Source organism: Panthera uncia (genome assembly GCF_023721935.1).
Source record: "Panthera uncia isolate 11264 chromosome B2 unlocalized genomic scaffold, Puncia_PCG_1.0 HiC_scaffold_24, whole genome shotgun sequence".
Classification (NCBI taxonomy): Eukaryota; Metazoa; Chordata; class Mammalia; order Carnivora; family Felidae; genus Panthera; species Panthera uncia.
In genome coordinates this window covers 68,743,781-68,762,561 of record NW_026057580.1, presented here as the reverse complement: position 1 = coordinate 68,762,561, position 18,781 = coordinate 68,743,781, and the positions used below count along the sequence as shown (strand labels likewise).

Sequence of the window (18,781 nt, the reverse complement as noted above, 5' to 3'; positions counted from 1 at the left end):
GTATTTGTTCGGGGTCTGGGGGGTTTTATTGAGGATCGTGACCTGGTGTATGTGTCCTCTCAGGCATCCAGGACTCAGAACAAAGATGAGGGCCCAAGTGCTATTGCTTGGAGCCAGGGGGCCTTGGCGTCGAGATGTCTAGTGCTGGTGGTCTGGAATATGTATATGACAGCTTCATTGGTCATTCTCACCTGGTCCTTCCTTAGATGTTATCCATTCTGAAGAAATCATTAACTCCTCGTACCTTACAAGGAGGACATACACTGTTTGCATTCTGAGGCATGTGTAAAGTGGGGGGTGCAGGTGCTAGCAAGAATAGAAGCAGGAAAAGGAGCAAAAGACAGGTTTTTATGGAGTCTTCAATTTCCCTGTATCAGCCTGAGTCCAAAAGCCTGAGAACCAGGGATGCCAATGTCTAAGAGTAGGAGTAGATGGATCAAATTTGCCCTGCCTCCACCTTTTGTTCTTATTCAGGTCCTCCCTGGATTGGATGATGCCCGCCCACTGATGAGGGCCCTCTTCTTCACTCAGTCTACCGATTCAAATGCTAATCCATCCAGAGACAACCTCATAGACGGATCCAGAAATCATGTTTACCAGCCCAGTCATGTTGACATAAAATTAAACATCACAGTATAGACTTGTATATTTATTTTATACGTTGGGATATACCATGCTATTTATTTTGTTGCTCAAATTGTTTCAACCTTGCCCATTTGGGAGGTTTTTCAGATTGGTTCCTGTGTCCCTTTAACATGCCCCCATCATTTTGTATTTTGAGCGCTTCCTTACTTTCTGATACCGCAAGCATACCTAAAGCATTAGGCATGTTTTTCATTTTCTCTGACTTGGTCTTAAATGAGCCATTTTTCCTGGTTTCTTTTATTGAAGGATGGTATTTAGAAAACAAGATCTGGGCACTGGGTGTGCTTGTTGCTGTTGAGATGTTGATGCAGGCTGGCTGGGTTTGAGGACCAGCCAAGAGGGTCCTTGGCTTCGTGGAGAATACAAATCAAATGTGAGCCAAGAGGAAGTGAGGACAGAGTTTATCGAAGACCTAGAGAGAGCAGATATAGACAGAGCATCTGGGAGACTCCGAAAGGAAAGGAGACTGAGTTCCATATTTGCTTGGAGTCTGGGGTTTTTATTGGGGACAGTGGTCTGGTGCACGTGTCTTCTCAAGCATCCAGGACCAAAGACGAGTGTTCAGGTGTTCTCCATAGGTCACTTACGACCTGGAGCCAGGTGTCTTGATGAGTTAGTGGTCTTGGTCCTACCTGGTCACTCCCTCGATGTTATCTCCCGTGCTGGAAGACTCCAAAGAAATCATTAACTCCCTGGCCTTTACAAGGAGGACATATATTACCTGTTCTATAAGGCATGTGTAAGGTGGGGGTATAGGTCCTAGCAAGAATAGAAACAGTAAAAGGAGCAAAAAAAGCAGTCCCTTTAGTTTCCCTGTCTCAGTGTCATTGCTTCTAGGCCCTCCTACCAGACAGAGCTATGTGTATATACTAACATGTTATGTATATGTATATATTGCATATCTATAATTATTTCTGTATTTATTCATCTATATATATATTAAGCTAACCATGATGAACACCCTTCATATTTGCTTATAGTCTTTTTTGGCCTGTAGGTTGGATATAATAACTTGCTTTTCTTCTCTTTGCAGATTTCAGATATTCCTCTATTTTATATGTGCTTTCCAGAACATCTCTTGTGGTATCCACTACTTGGCTTCTGTGTTCATGACAGTGTCCCCCTACCATACCTGCAGGCCCCCAGGCAACGTGAGTCGGGTTCTTTTCCACAATATCTCTAGTTGGAGGTTGGAGGACATCTGGATCCTGTTTTTCACAGGCCACGAAGATCACATTATAGTGCAGCTACAGAACGGTGAGGTCTGGGAGCTCACAAGTTGTCACAGATTCCGGAGGGATGACAAATCTGGTTTGAACTATGATTACAGTGGCCGTAAGAGTAGCTTTCCTTGCATGGATGGCTACGTCTATGACAAGAGCAAGTGGGACAGCACCGTGGTGACTCAGTGGGATCTGGTCTGTAACCGAGAATGGTTCGCAAAGGTGATCCAGCCTGTGTTTATGGTGGGAGTCCTGCTGGGAGCGATGATTTTTGGCTACCTTTCTGACAGGTAAAATGAAATATTTAAGTTTGTTGCATCAGGGTTCATTTTCCTATCTGGTTTTCTTAAAGGTCAAGGAATTATGTTCAAAGCTTTAGTCATTTTCATACCTCCTATCTAAATACCTGCCTCTTTGCTGATCTGTTATTTAGAGGCACACAAAAAACCATAGTGTTAGAGGATGGGTTTTGAAGACAGTCTGCCTGGGTTCAGACCCTGGTTCTACCACTTATTAGCCATGAGCCCTAGGCAAATTGCATAACCTGTGTTTCAGAAAGTAGTCTATAAGCTGGTGATGAAAATAATAGCACTCACTTCAAAGGGTTATTGCAAAAATAGTAAAAAAAGTACCTTGGACATATAACCACTCAATAAATACTGGTTACTATTTGAATATCAACATATATATATCTGTATCTATCTATCTATCTATCTAATTTTCTAAAAATAAACTTGTTTTTTAAGAAGTGTAACCTGGTTCTAAGCAATAATATCTATGAAATTGTGGGTTTGATACACCAGCCATATTTTCTTAAAAAAACACACACACATTAAAATGAATACATAGCCCTTAAATAAGGCAAAGTTCATCTCTGTGTGGACAAGGACTGTACTTAAAGTACCTGTGCTAAAGCACAGAAATGAACTTCTCTGATCCCCATAGTTGTGAGTTTTACAGCCATATGCTGGGCCCTGGGAACCTGAGGACAACAGCTTAGGTCCACATCCCACCCTTGGGGTGTGTTAGTCTAATGGGACTGACAAACATGTCCAAAATAAAATGATAGGGCTTTGTTGTGGCCAGGGCCATAGGAGAAGTGAGAACAAATGGAGGCAAAATCTATGGAAGCCTAAAGGGAGGAGTGCCTAGGTCTTCCCACCCCTAACCCTATCCCAGGAGGTGGCATTTGAATAATGAAATTAAGGCAGAAGTGGAGTCTAGTTATTATTTGGTGGATGAAGTTATGTTACTATGTTTAAGAATCTTCTATTCCAGGGGCACCTGGGTGGCTCAGTCGGTTGAGCATCCGACTTCAGCTCAGGTCATGATCTCGCGGTCTGTGGGTTTGAGCCCTGCGTTAGGCTCTGTGCTGATAGCACAGAGCCTGGAGCCTGCTTCAGATTCTGTCTCCCTCTCTCTCTGCCCCTCCCCCGTTCATGCTCTGTCTTTCTCTCTCTCTGTCAAAAATAAATAAACATTAAAAAAAAAAATTAAAAAAAAGAATCTTCTATTCCAGGGCACCTGGGTGGCTCAGTCAGGTAAGTGTCTGACTTCAGCTTAGATCATGATCTTGCAGTTTGCAACTTCGAGCCCCACATTGGGTTCTCTGCTGATAGCACAGAGCCTGCTTCAGATCCTCTGTCCCCTTCTCTCTCTGCCCCTCCCCTGCTGGTTATCTCTCTCTTTCTCTCTCTCTCTCTAAATAAATAAATAAATAAACTTAAAAAAAAGCATTAAAAAAGAATCTTCTGTTCCATAACCATCTTCCTGGAATGTGGAAATTAGGTCCGTCAAAGCCAAAAACATGATTAAAAGGTACCATGAGTGAGAGTCAGTAGAAGCAATAGGCCCCCAAAGCAGACCTTCTGCACAAAGAAGAATTGAAATACTGGAATTGTCAGGCACAGATAAAAATTCACTATGCTTACTGCTGTTAAACAAATAGAAGACAAGCCTGAAATTATTAGTAAAAATCTGGAAATTGTATTTTATTTTTGTTTTTTAAATATTTATTTATTTAGAGAGCGAGCATGCACACACGAGTGGGAGAGGGGCAGTGAGCGAGAGGAGAGAGAGAATCCTAAGTAGGCTCTACACTGTCAGCACAGAGCCTGACACGGGCTCTGTATTTTATTTATTTATTTATTTATTTATTTATTTATTTATTTATTTAAGTAAGCTCTTTGCCTAACATGGAGCTCAAACTCATGACCCCAAGATCAAGAGTTGCATGTTCCGCTGCCTAAACCAGCCAGGTGTCCCTGCAAATTGTATTTTAAAATGACATAAAATTGAAGAATAACTACCTAGAACATCTAGGAAAAAAAACATAATAAGTGACAAATTCCTGGGCAGTTTTAGCAACCTATTACATATAACTAGAGAAAGAATGAGTAAAATTGATAAGAGCTCAGAAAAAATTATCAACAGTAAACATCAGAGAGACAGTTGGAAAATATGAGAAATTAAAATTCATGAAGGCAGAGGGATAAGGTCTGAAATATACTTAATATTGGAAACTTACCAGGGACGCCTAGGTGGCTTAGTTGGTTAAGCCTCCGACTCTTGATTTCCACTCAGGTCATGATCTCACGGTTTGTGGGATCAAGCTCGGTGTCCTGCTTGGGATTCTCTCTCTCCCTCTCTCTCTGCCCGTCCCCTGCTTGCATGCTCTCTCTCATAAATAAACATTAAAAAAATAATAATTAGTGGAATTTACCACATTAATAGATTAGAAGACAAAATTCCTATTATCCACTTAATGAATACAGGAAAAACATTTGATAAATTTCAAAATCCATTCATGATAAAAACTAAAAGTGGAAGAATGTCCTTAACCCAATTACAGGTGTCTACAAAGAGATCTACCATGAACATCTTAACTGTGAAATATTGAAAGCTTTCCCTTGGAATCAGGAATACATAAGGATGTATGAAACACTGCTTCTGCTTAGTATTATACTGGATATCCTATTACTGTAAAGCAAAACAGAGAAATAAAAGAGAGAGGGAGAAGCAGGGGTGGGGGGAGGGGGAAGGCATAAATGGAAAGAAAGAAGACAAAAAAGTCATTATTTTTAGCCATTACAATTCTGTATGAAGAAAATCCAGCAGAAGAATTATTGGAATTAATGAGCATTTAATGATGTTGCTGGATAGGTTATCAATATATATAAATTAATTATGTTTATATCTGCTAGTAACAAATATAAAAATTTAAAAATACCATTACAGAGCCCAGAAATAAAGTCACACTTATATGGTCAATTAATCTATAGCAAAGGAGGCAAGAATCTAAAATAGGTAAAAGACAATCTATTCAATAAATCGTGCTGGGAAAACTGGACAAGAATGGAACTGGACCATTTTCTTACATCGTACACAAAAATAAACTCAAAATGGATTAAAAACCTGAATATGAGACCTAAAACCATAAAACTCCTAGAAGAACACATTGACAGTAATCTCATTGACATTGGCCTAAGCAACATTTTTCTAGAAATGTCTCCTCAGGCAAGGGAAACAAAAGCAAAAATAAACTATGAGGACTACACCAAAATAAAGAGCTTTTGTGCAACAAAGGAAACCATCAACAAAAGGAAGAAGATATTTGCTAATGATATATCCAATGAGGGAATAATATCCAAAGGGTATAAAGAACTTAGGCAACTCAACACCAGAAAAAACCCTCCAATCTGATTAAAAAATGAACAGAAGATATGAATAGATGTTTTCCCAGAGAAGACAGGCAGATGGCCAACAGACACATGGAAAGATGCTCAACAGCACTAAATGTGAATCAAAACCACAAGAGTTGAGCATCTGACTCTTGGTTTGGCTCAGGTCATGATCCTGGGGTGGTGGGGTCGAGCTCCACCTTGGGCTCTGTGCTGCCTGGTTGGGATTCTCTCTGTCTCTCTGCCCTACTTGCTCTCTCTCTCTCTCTAAAATAATGAAAAAAAAAATAGCTCACTTTTATGGACCATTCACTATGAGCTATTTTAAATGTCTTGTGTATTATCTCATGTAATTACTTAAAAAAGTCTGTGAGGTAAACATCATTGGCCCTATTTTAAATACCAGTGCGGAAAAGGAAGGACAGAAGGTCAACTTGGAAAGTAAAGCAGCGGAGCTGGGATTTGAAACCAGGCCGGGGCACCTAACTACTATATTGTATTGTCTCTTCCTTTCTGCCACGAGACCCCAGAGGATGGTCAGAAAAGGCTGCACCTTTGACCTGGCTTTTAAACACACAATGGGGAAGGCTTTCTAAGGGAGAAGGAACAACTTCATGTCTTGAGAGAGCCTGGCACATTCAGGGAATTGTGAGGAGGTCAGTTTGGCAGAAGCATAGGATGGATAAACCAAGTGATGCAAAACCGCATCTGGGATTGTTTTATTTCTGGGCAGTGTGGGGGGTACACTGGTGTGATGTTAGGAGGACTGGGTGGGAGGCCCTGAGGATGAGGGCTGTAGAAAATGGTGAAGGTCTGAATGAAAGCAGGAGGGGCAGAGAGGGAAGGATGGACACATATTGAGGGGGTATGTATGTATGTATTTTGAGAGAGAGAGAGAGAGAGCACAAATGAGCAAGGGGCAGAGAGAGAGAAGGAAGCCCAGGAGGGGCAGAGGGGGAGAGAGAGAGAGAGAAGCAGGGCCCATCCGAAGCAGGGTTCACCCGAAGCGGGGCTCGTGCTCACCTGAAGCGGGGCACGAGCTCACCCAATCCAGACTGAATCATGATCTGAGCTGAAGTCAGATGCTTAATGACTGAGCCACCCAGGCGCCTGAGAAGGCATTTCGAAACTGACATAATTTGGTGGACTTTAGGAAATGCCAGCATGGAGACAGGTAGGCCACCAGGGTGATATGAGCCAAACCTGGAGAGTGGGGTTCTACAAGCTGATGGAGAGCAGTCCCTCAGGAGTGGGTGTGGCCAGTGGCACTAGAGAAGGTAAGCAAATAAGGACTGAGAGAGGCAACCTGGAGGTCCCTGGTGACTGGAGAGCTAATCTCAGAAAAGCCAGTTGCAACCTGATGGTCATGGCTAAGGAAATGTAGGAGTTGAAGAAGTAGATATTCCTTTCAGAGATGCCATCAGTGGAGGAAATGCAAGGTGCAATGAGGCCGAAGGAGTGATGGGATCCAGCGGTTCTTGTCTTTGGTTGGAAAAGAGTTAAACTGAAAGGGAAGAGTCAGAGGAGAGAGAAACATAGAGGGAAAAAAAAGTAATTGTTAGAATAAGTTCTCAGAGGAGGTGGGAAGAGGCATGATCCAGTTCAAAGATTGCAAAATGGTATTTGGAGAGAAAAGTGTGTGTGTCCCTGGAGAGGAGAGAAGAAGAGAAAGCTGAACACAGATTCAGGTTGTGTTGACAAGTGGGCAGAATAGGAGGTTGTGGGGCTTTCTCTTTGATGGTCTCTGTTCTCTGCAGGAGATGGGTGGTGGAGACATTGTGGGTGGTCGAGGAAGTTGATTGGGGACGGGTAAAAGGTTTGAAACGGCATTCAGGGCTCAGATGAGATTGAAGCACATGCACGTGTAGGACCAACCATCCCTACTAGTGTGTGGGGGGAGCAGAGAAGGCTGAGCGTGTACAGAGGACAGTGTTTATTTGCTTACATATCCTCTGTTCTACTAGGCAAACGTGTTGGTTGGAATCTCAGGACTATATTCTTTTGCCTTAAAATTATCTGTCAGGGAGAAAATATTTGTAAATCATGTATCTAATAGGAGTCCAGTATTCCAAGTATATAAAGAACTCTTACAACTCAACAATAAAAAGACAAATAACCCAGTTTAAGAATGGGCAAAGGATTTGGATAGACTTTTCTTTTTTTTTTTAAATTTAATGTTTTTATTTATTTTTGAGACAGAGAGAGACAGAGTATGAGCGGGGGAGGGGCAGAGAGAGAGGGAGACACAGAATCCGAAGCAAGCTCCAGGCTCTGAGCTGTCAGCACAGAACCCGATGCGGGGCTCGAACTCACAGACCGCGAGATCATGACCTGAGCCGAAGTCGAATGCGCAACCGACTGAGCCACCCAGGCGCCCCAACAGATGTTTCTTTAAAGAATATATGCAAATGGCCAATAAGCACATATAAAAATGCTCAACATCATTAATCATTAAGGAAAATGTCAATCAAAACCACGATGCGATATCCTTGCACACGCACTAGGATGGCTGTAATCAAAAAGACAACGGGGCACCTGGGTGTCTCAGTCAGTTGAGTGTCTGACTCTTGATTTCAGCTCAGGTCATGATCCCAGGGTTGTGGGATCAAGTCCCAAATCAGGCTCCACAATGTGGAGCCTGCTTAGGATACTCTCTCTCTCTCTCTCCCTTTCTCCCCACTGCTCCTCTCCCCTGCTCACCCGCATTCTCTCTCTCTCACTTAAAAAAAAAAAAAGACAGACAATAATAGACAAGTGTTGTTGAGGATGTGGGGAAATTGGTCCCCTTATACATTGTTGGTAGGACTGTAAAAATAGGGCCGCCACTTTGGAAAAGTTTGGCACTTCCTCAAATGTTAAACAAAGAGTTGTCATATGATCCAGAAACTCCACTCCTAGGTATACACCCAAGGGAAAACAAGTTCACACAAAATCTTGCTCACAAACGGTCGTGGCAGCATTATGCCCAATTGCCAAAAAGTGGAAACAGTCCCAACTGTCCATCAGCTGATGAATAGATAAACAAAATGTGATACAGCCATAAAGGATTATTTAGACACAAAAAGGAACGAAGTACTGAGACATGCTACATCACAGACGAAACTTGAGGACACAATGCTAAGTAAGAGCAGCTGGACACAGCAGGTCACCTATTGTATGACTCTGTTAATGTAAAATGTCCAGAACAGGCAACTCTGCAGAGAAAGAAAGTAGGTTGGTGGTTGTCAGGGACTGGAGGGAGCAGAGAGGGCAGAATGATGGTTCCTGGGTGCAGAGTTTCTTTTTGGAGTGATGAAAATGTCCTGGAATTAGTAATGAGAGTTGCACAACTTTTTGAACATACTAAAAGCCACTGAATTATATACTTTAAAAGATTGGATTTTATGTGAAGTATATCTCAATTTTTAAAAACCTGTCGGGAATATGATTTGTTTGCTTTTTAGACAAAGAAATGCCCCTCCCAATTATGAAAATAATAGGGCAGGTAAGCACCTTATTCTTAGGAGCAGAATGTGGCAAGAGCTCTGTTTTTAGAGGGGCCTGGCAAGAGCTGACTTACCCCTGTGGGCACAGCCAGCCTGACACGGAAGATGATCCGACAGATCCGAGAGCAGAAGTCCTCTGAGCGAAAGGACACATCCTCCCCACTCTCCCTCGCCAATCCTGGGTTAGGAGGTCCTCTGGGCATCACCCAGGGTGATCATGTATGTATATGAGCGGCTTAGGTAGAGGCCTCCCCACTGAAGACCGGCCTCTTGAAGAAATCCTGCGTTAACTCGTGATTTCCCCCAAATGAATGGATGGATGACAACAATCAATACAGAAGCTATTGAACACATAGATCACGCTCACTTTCATGAACTGGAGTGGATGTTTAAACTCTGATAACCATACCTTGCTGCTTCTACTGTGTGCTTCTTATTTTTCAGGATAGGAAGACGATTTGTCTTGTGGGCCACAAGCACTGGCATATTTTTATTTGGCCTTGCAGCGGCGTTCTCATTCGATTATTACAGCTTCATGATCGCACGCTTTCTTCTCGCTATGGTGAGTTGTGGGGGGCGCTTTTGTTAAACCTCTAATTCTACTGCAGTATTTTCATATTAAACCTTACTCTCTCTGAGTGTGGGTCCTTTAGAATGTGGTGAGAGAGATCCGGGCCTGATCTTTGTTCATTCCACTGAGAAGTCTTTCTGCAGAATAGTAGTGCTCTGTGTTTGAATGAAACTCATTAAAATGAAAAATGGTTGCTTACTAGGCAGAACCTTTTTGTTTGACTCCATGCCTGGCACATGACCCACATTCCATGACTACTAAGGCATTATTTTATTTCTGAGCAATTTTATCGGCCTGGTCAGGGCCTGCACACATGGGCCAAACAGACATTTAAGGTGTAAACAAAGTCGTTTGCGTAATGCACAGTAGGAATGAAAACCAGAGGCATTTGGCTTTTCTGTTATGAGGAACAGGGACGTATAGTTTGAATATCCACTTTGTCTTATTTGGGCAAACATGTTGTCCTCTTTGAGCCGTAGTTGCTAATCTATAAACTGTAGAAAATAATACCTGCTTCACTGGTATTGATAACTGGTTGTGATCAGGATTCAACGAGATTAAAGAAAACTTCCACAGTGTGGCAGCTGTCACGAAACAGGCCTTCCTTCTGGTAGCGACTATTGTAGGAAGTGGACCAGCCAGTGAGGAAGCGTCCCCACACTTGGTGAGGCTTCCAGACAGGTTCCCCAGCTGCCAAATGACAGCAGCAGCGACTCTATTTGGAGGTCACTGGTCAAGGATAATGGTGTGAAGTTACCGTCTGTGGGAGGAACATGTGGCCTTGCTGAACACAGAGGTGGGGGTGCATCCCCTCTCACCAGGGTATATGAGCTAAGGGTCCAGCAAGAAGCCAAGGACTTTGGTCTCAGAAGAGGTCACTGCAGCCCCTCACGGAGCAAGGTGCTGTGTTCAGTTTCGGTGTCTTCACTGATGGCTGGAAAGCGTTCCTAGGAAGCCACACAGATGGCCAAGGGTAGGGACGATGCATAAAAAGAGAAACATTTAGGAGAATGGGAGGTGTAGCACCTTTAAAAAAAGTAATTATATATATATTTAGGAACGTAAAGAGTGTTTAATACAAAAGGTAACAACAGCAGTCTGTCTCCACTGAGGGCAGAGTAAGAGGAAATGGCCCTGTAACTGATGAGATTTGATAAGAGGCCTTTTGGTGGGACTGATGGTTCCAGAGGCACAGGTATGGGAGAGGGTGAAGGTCCTCTTTTGGAGGACGTTCTGAAAATAGCTATTTCAGTCTTGCAAATAAAGTGTTTGTTTTCAGAGCTGAGAAAACAAGCCACTCATTGAATGCATTTGTAAAATGTGACCTTAAGTTTCTGCGGCTCTTGTCTTTGATTTTCACACGAAATGTTGTTGTGGTTGAATTCTGAGTAGGGAAGATGCAGACAGACCAATTTACTCACCACATTTATTGATCTGCCCACAGAATGTAATGCTAAGTAAGCAGACCAGGCCATTTTAGTAACCCTACAGTGTGGTGGGAAGGCAAGACACTGAGGGGCCATCTTCAAAAATACAATGTTGACAATGGAGGCTCGACAATGGAGTGGTTTAAGTTGGGGTGGGGCAGGGGGAGCAGTGGAGAGTCTGGAGAGTCAGGGCTTTTTAGTTCTGAGGGACCGGTAAGAGAAGAATGTTCCAGGTAGACGCAGCAAGTGAGAAGGCCCCAAGTTGAGAAGGAATGAAAGGTCCAGACGTCTGGAGAGTAGAGAGGAGGTGAAATACCTTGATGAGGCCGAAGGGGAGGGAGATGGTTAGGCAGAGGCTTAGAAGGTGATCAAGAGTTTGCTTGACTTCTTAAGGGCTGTGAGAATCTCCTGAAGGGGTTCAGGTGTGGTGAAGTGACCATTCTGGCTGCTCTGTGGGGGTAGATGTGAAGAACAGAGTGTTACTAGTGGAGGTGACAGGTGTGAAGGGATCCAAGCAGTCTTTGGGGATAATATAGGCAGTTGTGTACAGATTGTCTGAACCCAATGACAGAAGTAACCAATAGGAAGTGGGAGTGGACTCAAGAATTAATATGGAAAAAAAAAAAACTTGTCATGGACTGATGTTACTGCTTAACTTAATGGAGAAATTTATAGTATTTTACAATGATCACAATCTTTGTTTGGGTACCGTAACAGCAACAAACATTTACCAAACAACAAGACTCTTGGATGTGGGAGTCCTCATTATCAGGGTTCATCGTCTGAGTGTTGCAATTATGAGGCTGTATGGAGAAATGAAGGCTGTTGTCACAAAAATATTAAACTGAACTTTAATGCGGAGGCCCCACTAAGCACACCCCTACTTACTACTATTGTCATCCTGTCACAGGAAATTGCTTGTAGGTTAGTTAGCCTCTTTGTGACTCTCTGATGCAAGGTGAAATTGCAGGTCTTACAAAGGATGTTTGATTACAAAATGTCTTTGAAAACGATGGGGGAAAACTGAATCCTACCCAAATCCCTTGGCCAGTTGGGATGTGGCTGAGATAGACAAGTTAACTTATGAAGAAACTGACGTCCACAGGATAATGACATGATGAGCCTTCAAAAGAGTATGATTTGAATATCAAAGGATTAGGAGATGCCTTTGGCTTTCGAATAATTTTGCAAAAATTAACTTTATGATTTGTGTTATAAAAGTCAAATGTGAAATAATCCTGTAGGAAAAATTCTAATCCTTTCGTCATGCCTCCCACAAAAAAAAAAAATCCATCATTTGATTTGTTCTTTGTTTACTCCAGCAATGACCACATAATATTATTATAGTCTAATTTTTGATAAAGATAGGCTTAATTTCAAAATAATTTTCCCTGATTTTTAAAATTGTAGTTTCCCATTCCCACCAACAGTGCACATAACATAAAATTTCCTATCTTAATCATTTTTAGGTATACATTTAGGGTCATATTAAGTATATTCATGTTGTGGTACAATCAAAACCACTATCCATCTCCAGAACTCTTTTCATTTTGCAAAAATTGAAACTCTTATACCCATTAAACAGTAAGTCATTTCCTCTTCCACCCAGCCCCTGACGACCACCATTCTACATCCATGAAATCTACATGATTTCGACTATACTAGGTACCTTATATAAGTGGAATCATACAGTATTTTATCTTTTTGTGATTGGCTTATTTTACTTAATATAATGTCCTTAAAGTTCATGCATGTTGTAGCCTGTGTCAGAATTTCCTTCCTTTTTGAGGCTGAATGATATTCTATTGTATATACCACATTTTGCTTATCTATTCATCTGTCGATGGATGCTTGGCTTGCTTCTACATTTTAGCCATTGTGAATAATGCTGTTACCAACATGGGTGTGCACATATTTCTTTGAGATCTTGCTTCCAGTTATTTTGGGCATGTATCCAAGGTAGGGCTGCTGGATCATATGGTAATCTATTTTTAGTTTTTGGGGGGGAATCCCCATGCTGTTTCCCACAGCAGCTGTATCATTTTACATTCCCACCAAAAAGTGCACAAGGTTTCTGATTTCTCCATATCTTTGTCAACACTTGTTATTTTCTGTTTTGTTTTTGTTTTTTTTGTTTTGTTTTTTTTTTTTGTTTTTTTTATAGTAACCATCCTGATGGTTACGGGGTGGTATCTCATTGTGATTTTGATTTGCATTTCCCTAATGGTTAGTGATGTTGAGCATCTTTTCATGTGCTTATTGGCCATTCATATATCTTTTTGGAACAATTCATATCCTTTGCTCATTTTGAATTGGATTGTTTGTTTTCCTGTTGAGTTTTGGGAGTCTTCTATATATTCTGGGTATTAATTTCTTATCAGATATATAATTTGCAAATATGTCATTCCATACATTGCCTTTTCACTCTGTCGGTAGCATCCTTTGATGCACAGATGTTTTTAATTTTCATGAAGTCCAATTTGCTTACTCTTTTCTTTTGTTGCCTGTTAAAAAAAAGTTTCAGTCAAATCTTTTTCTTCCCATCAGTTGCCATAATTTTTTGTCCCCATTTAACAATTTTGGATTTAATAATAAGGGCCTCTTGTATATAGGTAAATTGGTATGCACATTCACATTTACATTAACTGGGAAATAAATTCACACTGTAGAGGAATACTTACATGAAACAAGAGGTAGGGTCTAACATGTATTGTACATATCCACTCGTTTATCTCATACTTAACCTCTCAAGTTTGGCCATTTGGGGAAGCAGGGGTGGGGGAAGAATGAAAAAACCCATTTGAAGAAGAAGGATGGATTGGATGAAACACCATTTTATAAATGTGGTATGGCTTTCAGAAAACAATTTTTGTCATTTTCTTTCTTGCCTATGTGTGATTTACAGAGAGATCAGACCCCTTAGCAGTTATAAATATGACCTTAAATCTGGACCACCCTCCCTGCTTTGTTTTTCAGTCTGGAAGTGGCTATCTCGTGGTGGTGTTTGTCTATGTGACGGAATTTATTGGCATGAAGTCTCGGACGTGGGCATGCATCCAGATGCATTCCTTTTTTGCAGTTGGAACAATGGTGGTGGCTTTGACAGGCTACTTTGTCAGGACCTGGTGGATCTATCAGATGGTCCTCTCCACAGTGACTATCCCCTTTGTCCTGTGCTGTTGGATACTCCCAGAGACACCTTTTTGGCTTCTCTCAGAGGGAAGATGTGAAGAAGCACAAAAAGTAGTTGATACAATTGCCAAGTGGAATAGGGCACGCTCCTGTAAGCTGTCAGAACTGTTGTCACTGGATCTAAATGGTCCCATTGGTAATGAACCCCTTGAAGTTAAGAAGCACAACCTGTTAGATCTATTTTATGACTGGAATGTTGGAACAAGGACACTTACTATTTGGCTGGTTTGGTTCACTGGGTGTTTGGGATTCTACTTCTTCTCCTTGAATTCTGTTAACTTAGGAGGAAATGAATATTTAAACCTCTTCCTCATGGGTAAGTAGTTAAATTATATGTAAGTGTAGCAATGAAGTGACATTTCTACCATGTTTTTAGTGTGTTTTCATTGTCCGTTCTCTACCAAGAACAATACTGCCAACCTTATTACTATGGTCTCTTTTAGGGTTTATATACTGGAACACAAGTGTATATTTTCTTTCAAAATAATGCAAACAGTCAGAAGAATTTAGTCCCTTCTTCTTTCCCTGCTTCTGCTCCTTGCTTGCTTCCTTCCTGGAAGCCCATCCCCTCAGAACTGTCTTTGAGAGGTAACATCTATTACGTCTGGCTTGTACCCTTTTAGATCTCTTTCTGTGCATTTCCAGACATTTGTGCAGATAAAGAGATCATTCACTGCTTATTCTTCTTTGTAATTTGTTTTCCTTTTAAAACTTAATATGGCTTAGAGATCTTCTGCTGTCTTTCTACCTTCAAAAGTCCTTAATTTAGGCATTTCAGGCAGTAAAATCACTTAAATGCAACTATAATTTCGTTGTCATGCTTCTTTCATTTTAGTATAGCGGGTTAAAGTGGATCCAGATTTTGCTGTGACATCTTGAAGCATGACTCCTAGGGTCAACCAAATTCAGACCAAACATGAGAGAAATATGAGAAACCTATATTTGTCTGTCTAGCCTTAACTCCTGGTTATTTTCACATAGGCTGCCTGCATTTGATATTATCCTCAGAAAAGCTTGCTTTTACATTTTCACACATTGATATCATCCCTTCTCATTAAAGTGCTCTGATGACACTTCTGTGTTTGTTTATTAGAGCTCAGCAGGAATTATGAGAGAAGTCGTTTTAAGAAAAGAAAAAAAAAAACCTTTTTTTTCTCTTTTTGGGCAAGCCAACAAGTTTGCAGAGTCCGGCTTGATTTCAAACCCATTCTATGTGCCGGTTTGAGAAATGACACAGAATTCCTAGGACAGGGCAGCAAATGGCAGGAGAACCAAGTGGGGCAGGGTGTGACATAGGGACGCTTTTGGCAACCTGGAGTTTTAGAGCGTTACAATATAGTTTCTTAATTGTAATGGAGATATAAATTCTCAAGAAACTGGGACATCCCCTAAATATAAAAATGTCTCTAAGATAAATATACATGGTTTTATATTCTCTACTGTCTTGGATTTTTCCTGTCATCACCCTTCCCAGAAGTCCTCTTGCTGACAGGTGCTTCTAGTTGAAATTCCTACGCTGGAAAATTTTTGAACGAGTTTTTATCTCCGGAGATGGGCTGGGGCTGGTGGGCATTTCAGCTCAAGTTTTGGGTGATAAATGCTTCAGTAGCTTCAAGACATCCGGGGATAGGAGTGGAATTGGGCCTGAGTGATTAGAGAGATTATATATTATAGAGTGAGGAAAGTAATGGCAGATTGTCCTAATCCCGTGACGCTTGGGCCTCACTGCTTGTGCCATTTATATCCCAGACACTTTCAAAATTAGATGTAGTATCAGTATCCTGAAGTGACAACTCAAGGAAAACCAGTGTAGGGTACTTTAAATGCTCTTCAGCCATTTCACAGTTGCTGCCCAAGTGTTGCTAGACTCCAGGAGTCAGGCAGGGTGGGGGGTAGTGGGGGAGGGAGGCTGCAGGAGAGGAGTCTTGGCTCCTGAAGACCTTGCTTCTAGTCCCTGAGCTGTCACTTACTCATCCCGCTCAAAGCAGTTAATCTCCGTTGTAAAGTGGGGACACTAACCCAGGGCTCCCCCCATGTGGCTCTTTTGTGGATCGTTGTCTCTTATTTGACCTTGAAAAGTGCTTGATAAAGTCTTGAAAAAAAAAAAAAAGAGTAGAGTAACAGATGTACAGACTGATCCGGCCTGAAAGCATGGACTTTATCACAGGGTCCAGAGTCTGTGGCAGGGAGGCATTTCCTCCAGAGGTGTCTGTTTTCCATTTCAGTGAAACAGAGAGACCGGCTGTCAAAGGCGGCTTATTTTTTGCCTTTGCCTGAGCCACTGTTTTTGAGCGGCGGCAACTGAGTTTAGTTTCTAATGTACTACTAAGACCATTCACTCCGAAAATATGTTATCTACCCCTGTGACGTGTTCAGAAGCTGTGGGAGACGTACAGATAGATGCACACCTGCCTCTCCAGGTGTTTGTGGTGTTCTGTAGTTGCAAGGACAAGTGCAGGTCGCTCCTAAGAGGTGGTCGCCCGGTTGTGTCCCGAGCTTAGGTGAGCTGCAGAGGGAGGAAGGAACTTGAAGACTGAATTACATGGACGATCTGAGCTGCGAAAAGATGGCAGTTTCCTAAGGGCGGTTGTGGGGTTTGTGCAGCTGGGTCGAGCTTGCTCCCTGTTTCATTGTGGCGGTAGATACATAGCTTTTTTGCTCTGGATCTTCGATGCAAACTTTGGTTTTGCAAGAGAAGAGCTTTTAAGTCAGTTATGGACTAGATCCAGCTCTTTACTTTTGCTGTGGGGCAGTAAGAAGAGGCCAGAGGAAGTTTTTGTTCTATAGGGGATTTTTTTTCTTCAAGTTAATTTATTTGGTTTGAGAAAGAGTGAGCACGAACAGGGGAGAGGCAGAGAGAGAATCCCAAACGGGTTGCCCACTGTCAGCACACAGCCCCACATGGGGCTTGATCCCACAAACCCTGAGATCATGACCTGAGCTGAAATCAAGAGTTGGATGCTTAACCGACTCAGCCACCCAGGTGCCCCTAGTGTTAGATTTTTAAATATTTTTTAATGTTTTATTTTATATTTGAGAGAGAGAGAGAGAGAGACAGAGACAGAGCGTGAGCAGGGGAGGGGTGGAGAGAGAAGGAGACACAGAATCTGAAGCAGGCTCCAGGCTCCCAGCGGTCAGCACAAAGCCCGATGCGGAGCTCTATCCCACAAACCCTGAGATCATGATAGGAGCTGAAAGCAAGAGTTAGAGGCTTAACCGACTGAGCCACCCTGACGCCCCTTGTGTTAGAGTTTTAAATGTTTACTTTTGGGTTTGAAACCCATCACACATTTTCATTAGTTTGTGTAGCTAGCCGACACTGAATTTTCTACTTAGTTCCTAAATTTGAAGTTACTAATATAGAAGTTTTCCTAGTTCTGCCAAGCACGAGAAACCAAAGAGCAGAACTTATCAATGTCATCTATGAATTTACTTATTTATTCATCCGACAGGTCTGTCCTCTGGACACCACGCTGTGTACTGGGGAGCTGACAGCCTGGTAGGGGGCAGGATCCCTGGGACAGGTGATAAGTGCCAGGTGGATTGTGTGAGCATCAGTGCCCTTCACAGGAAACATCCTCCTCACTCCAAGGGATTTAAAAGGGTTAGGTCTTGCCGCCTTTCAGGCAGTCAATGGGTGTTCTTGGGGGCTCCTGGAAGTGGGGAGAGGGCTAACCATTCCTTTTGGGTGGTGGGTTAGAAGGAGAGGTCCCCTTGTGCAGTTGGTTGCCATGACTTATAGAGAGCCCTTTTGCTCAATGACAGGTGCAGTGGAAATTCCTGCCTACATCTTCATGTGCTTGGGGATGGACAGTATAGGGAGAAGAAAAGTTCTGGTGTTCTCCCTTATCTCAGGTGCACTGCTCTGTGGTGTCATTATGGTGATCCCCAAGGTGAGTTATTTTTTGTTTTATTTAGGGCACGGTTAGTTATATTATGACAGGAAGTACGAAGATCCATTCAGACATATGAACAGCATATATACATAACATTTTTAAATGTTTTCTTTAAAAAAACCATTCTTTCTGTGTTATATAAATAATACATGTTCATTGTAAAAAAAATTAAGGAAAAATATGTTAAAAAAAAAAAAAAGCCCATAATCTCACTTCCCAGAGATGGCCCGTGTTGCATTTTGTAAACACAATGATCCTGAATGAGGAAAGTAGATCACGCCTTCCAGTGATTATCATTATCTTAAACATTCATTCATTTAACAAATATGTATCTGGCATCTCTTATGTGCCAGGAGTCCTTCTAGTTGCTGGAGACACACAGTGAATCAAGTTTCTAGAAGTATGAAGAAAAACAAAACAAGATAAGGGATAGAGTGTATTTGTGTGTGTGTGTGTGTGTGTGCGCGTGCGTGCACGTGTGTGTGACATGTGTACTATTTTATTTTATCCAGGGTGATGGGGGATGGTGTGCTTCTCAGAGAAGGTGACAGCTGATTAGAAACCTGAAGGAGGGAGGAAGCCATAGAGACATCTGAAAGATAAAATGAATTTTATATTCAGGACTATTTTAATTTGAATATCTTGTTTTTCATTGCAGTAGA

At 41.9% G+C, this 18,781-nt stretch overlaps 1 protein-coding gene across 1 annotated transcript in view; it reads left to right on the top strand.

The window, feature by feature from the left end:
- Window positions 1–18,781, top strand: part of SLC22A16 (solute carrier family 22 member 16) — a 41,333-nt gene that overhangs the window by 12,147 nt on the left and 10,405 nt on the right. Inside the window, exons 2-5 of the mRNA XM_049654164.1 lie at window positions 1,679–2,158; window positions 9,478–9,595; window positions 14,008–14,539; window positions 17,989–18,116. Of these exons, the coding sequence (XP_049510121.1) occupies window positions 1,679–2,158; window positions 9,478–9,595; window positions 14,008–14,539; window positions 17,989–18,116 (1,258 nt within the window). The remainder of the gene's footprint in view (window positions 1–1,678; window positions 2,159–9,477; window positions 9,596–14,007; window positions 14,540–17,988; window positions 18,117–18,781) is intronic.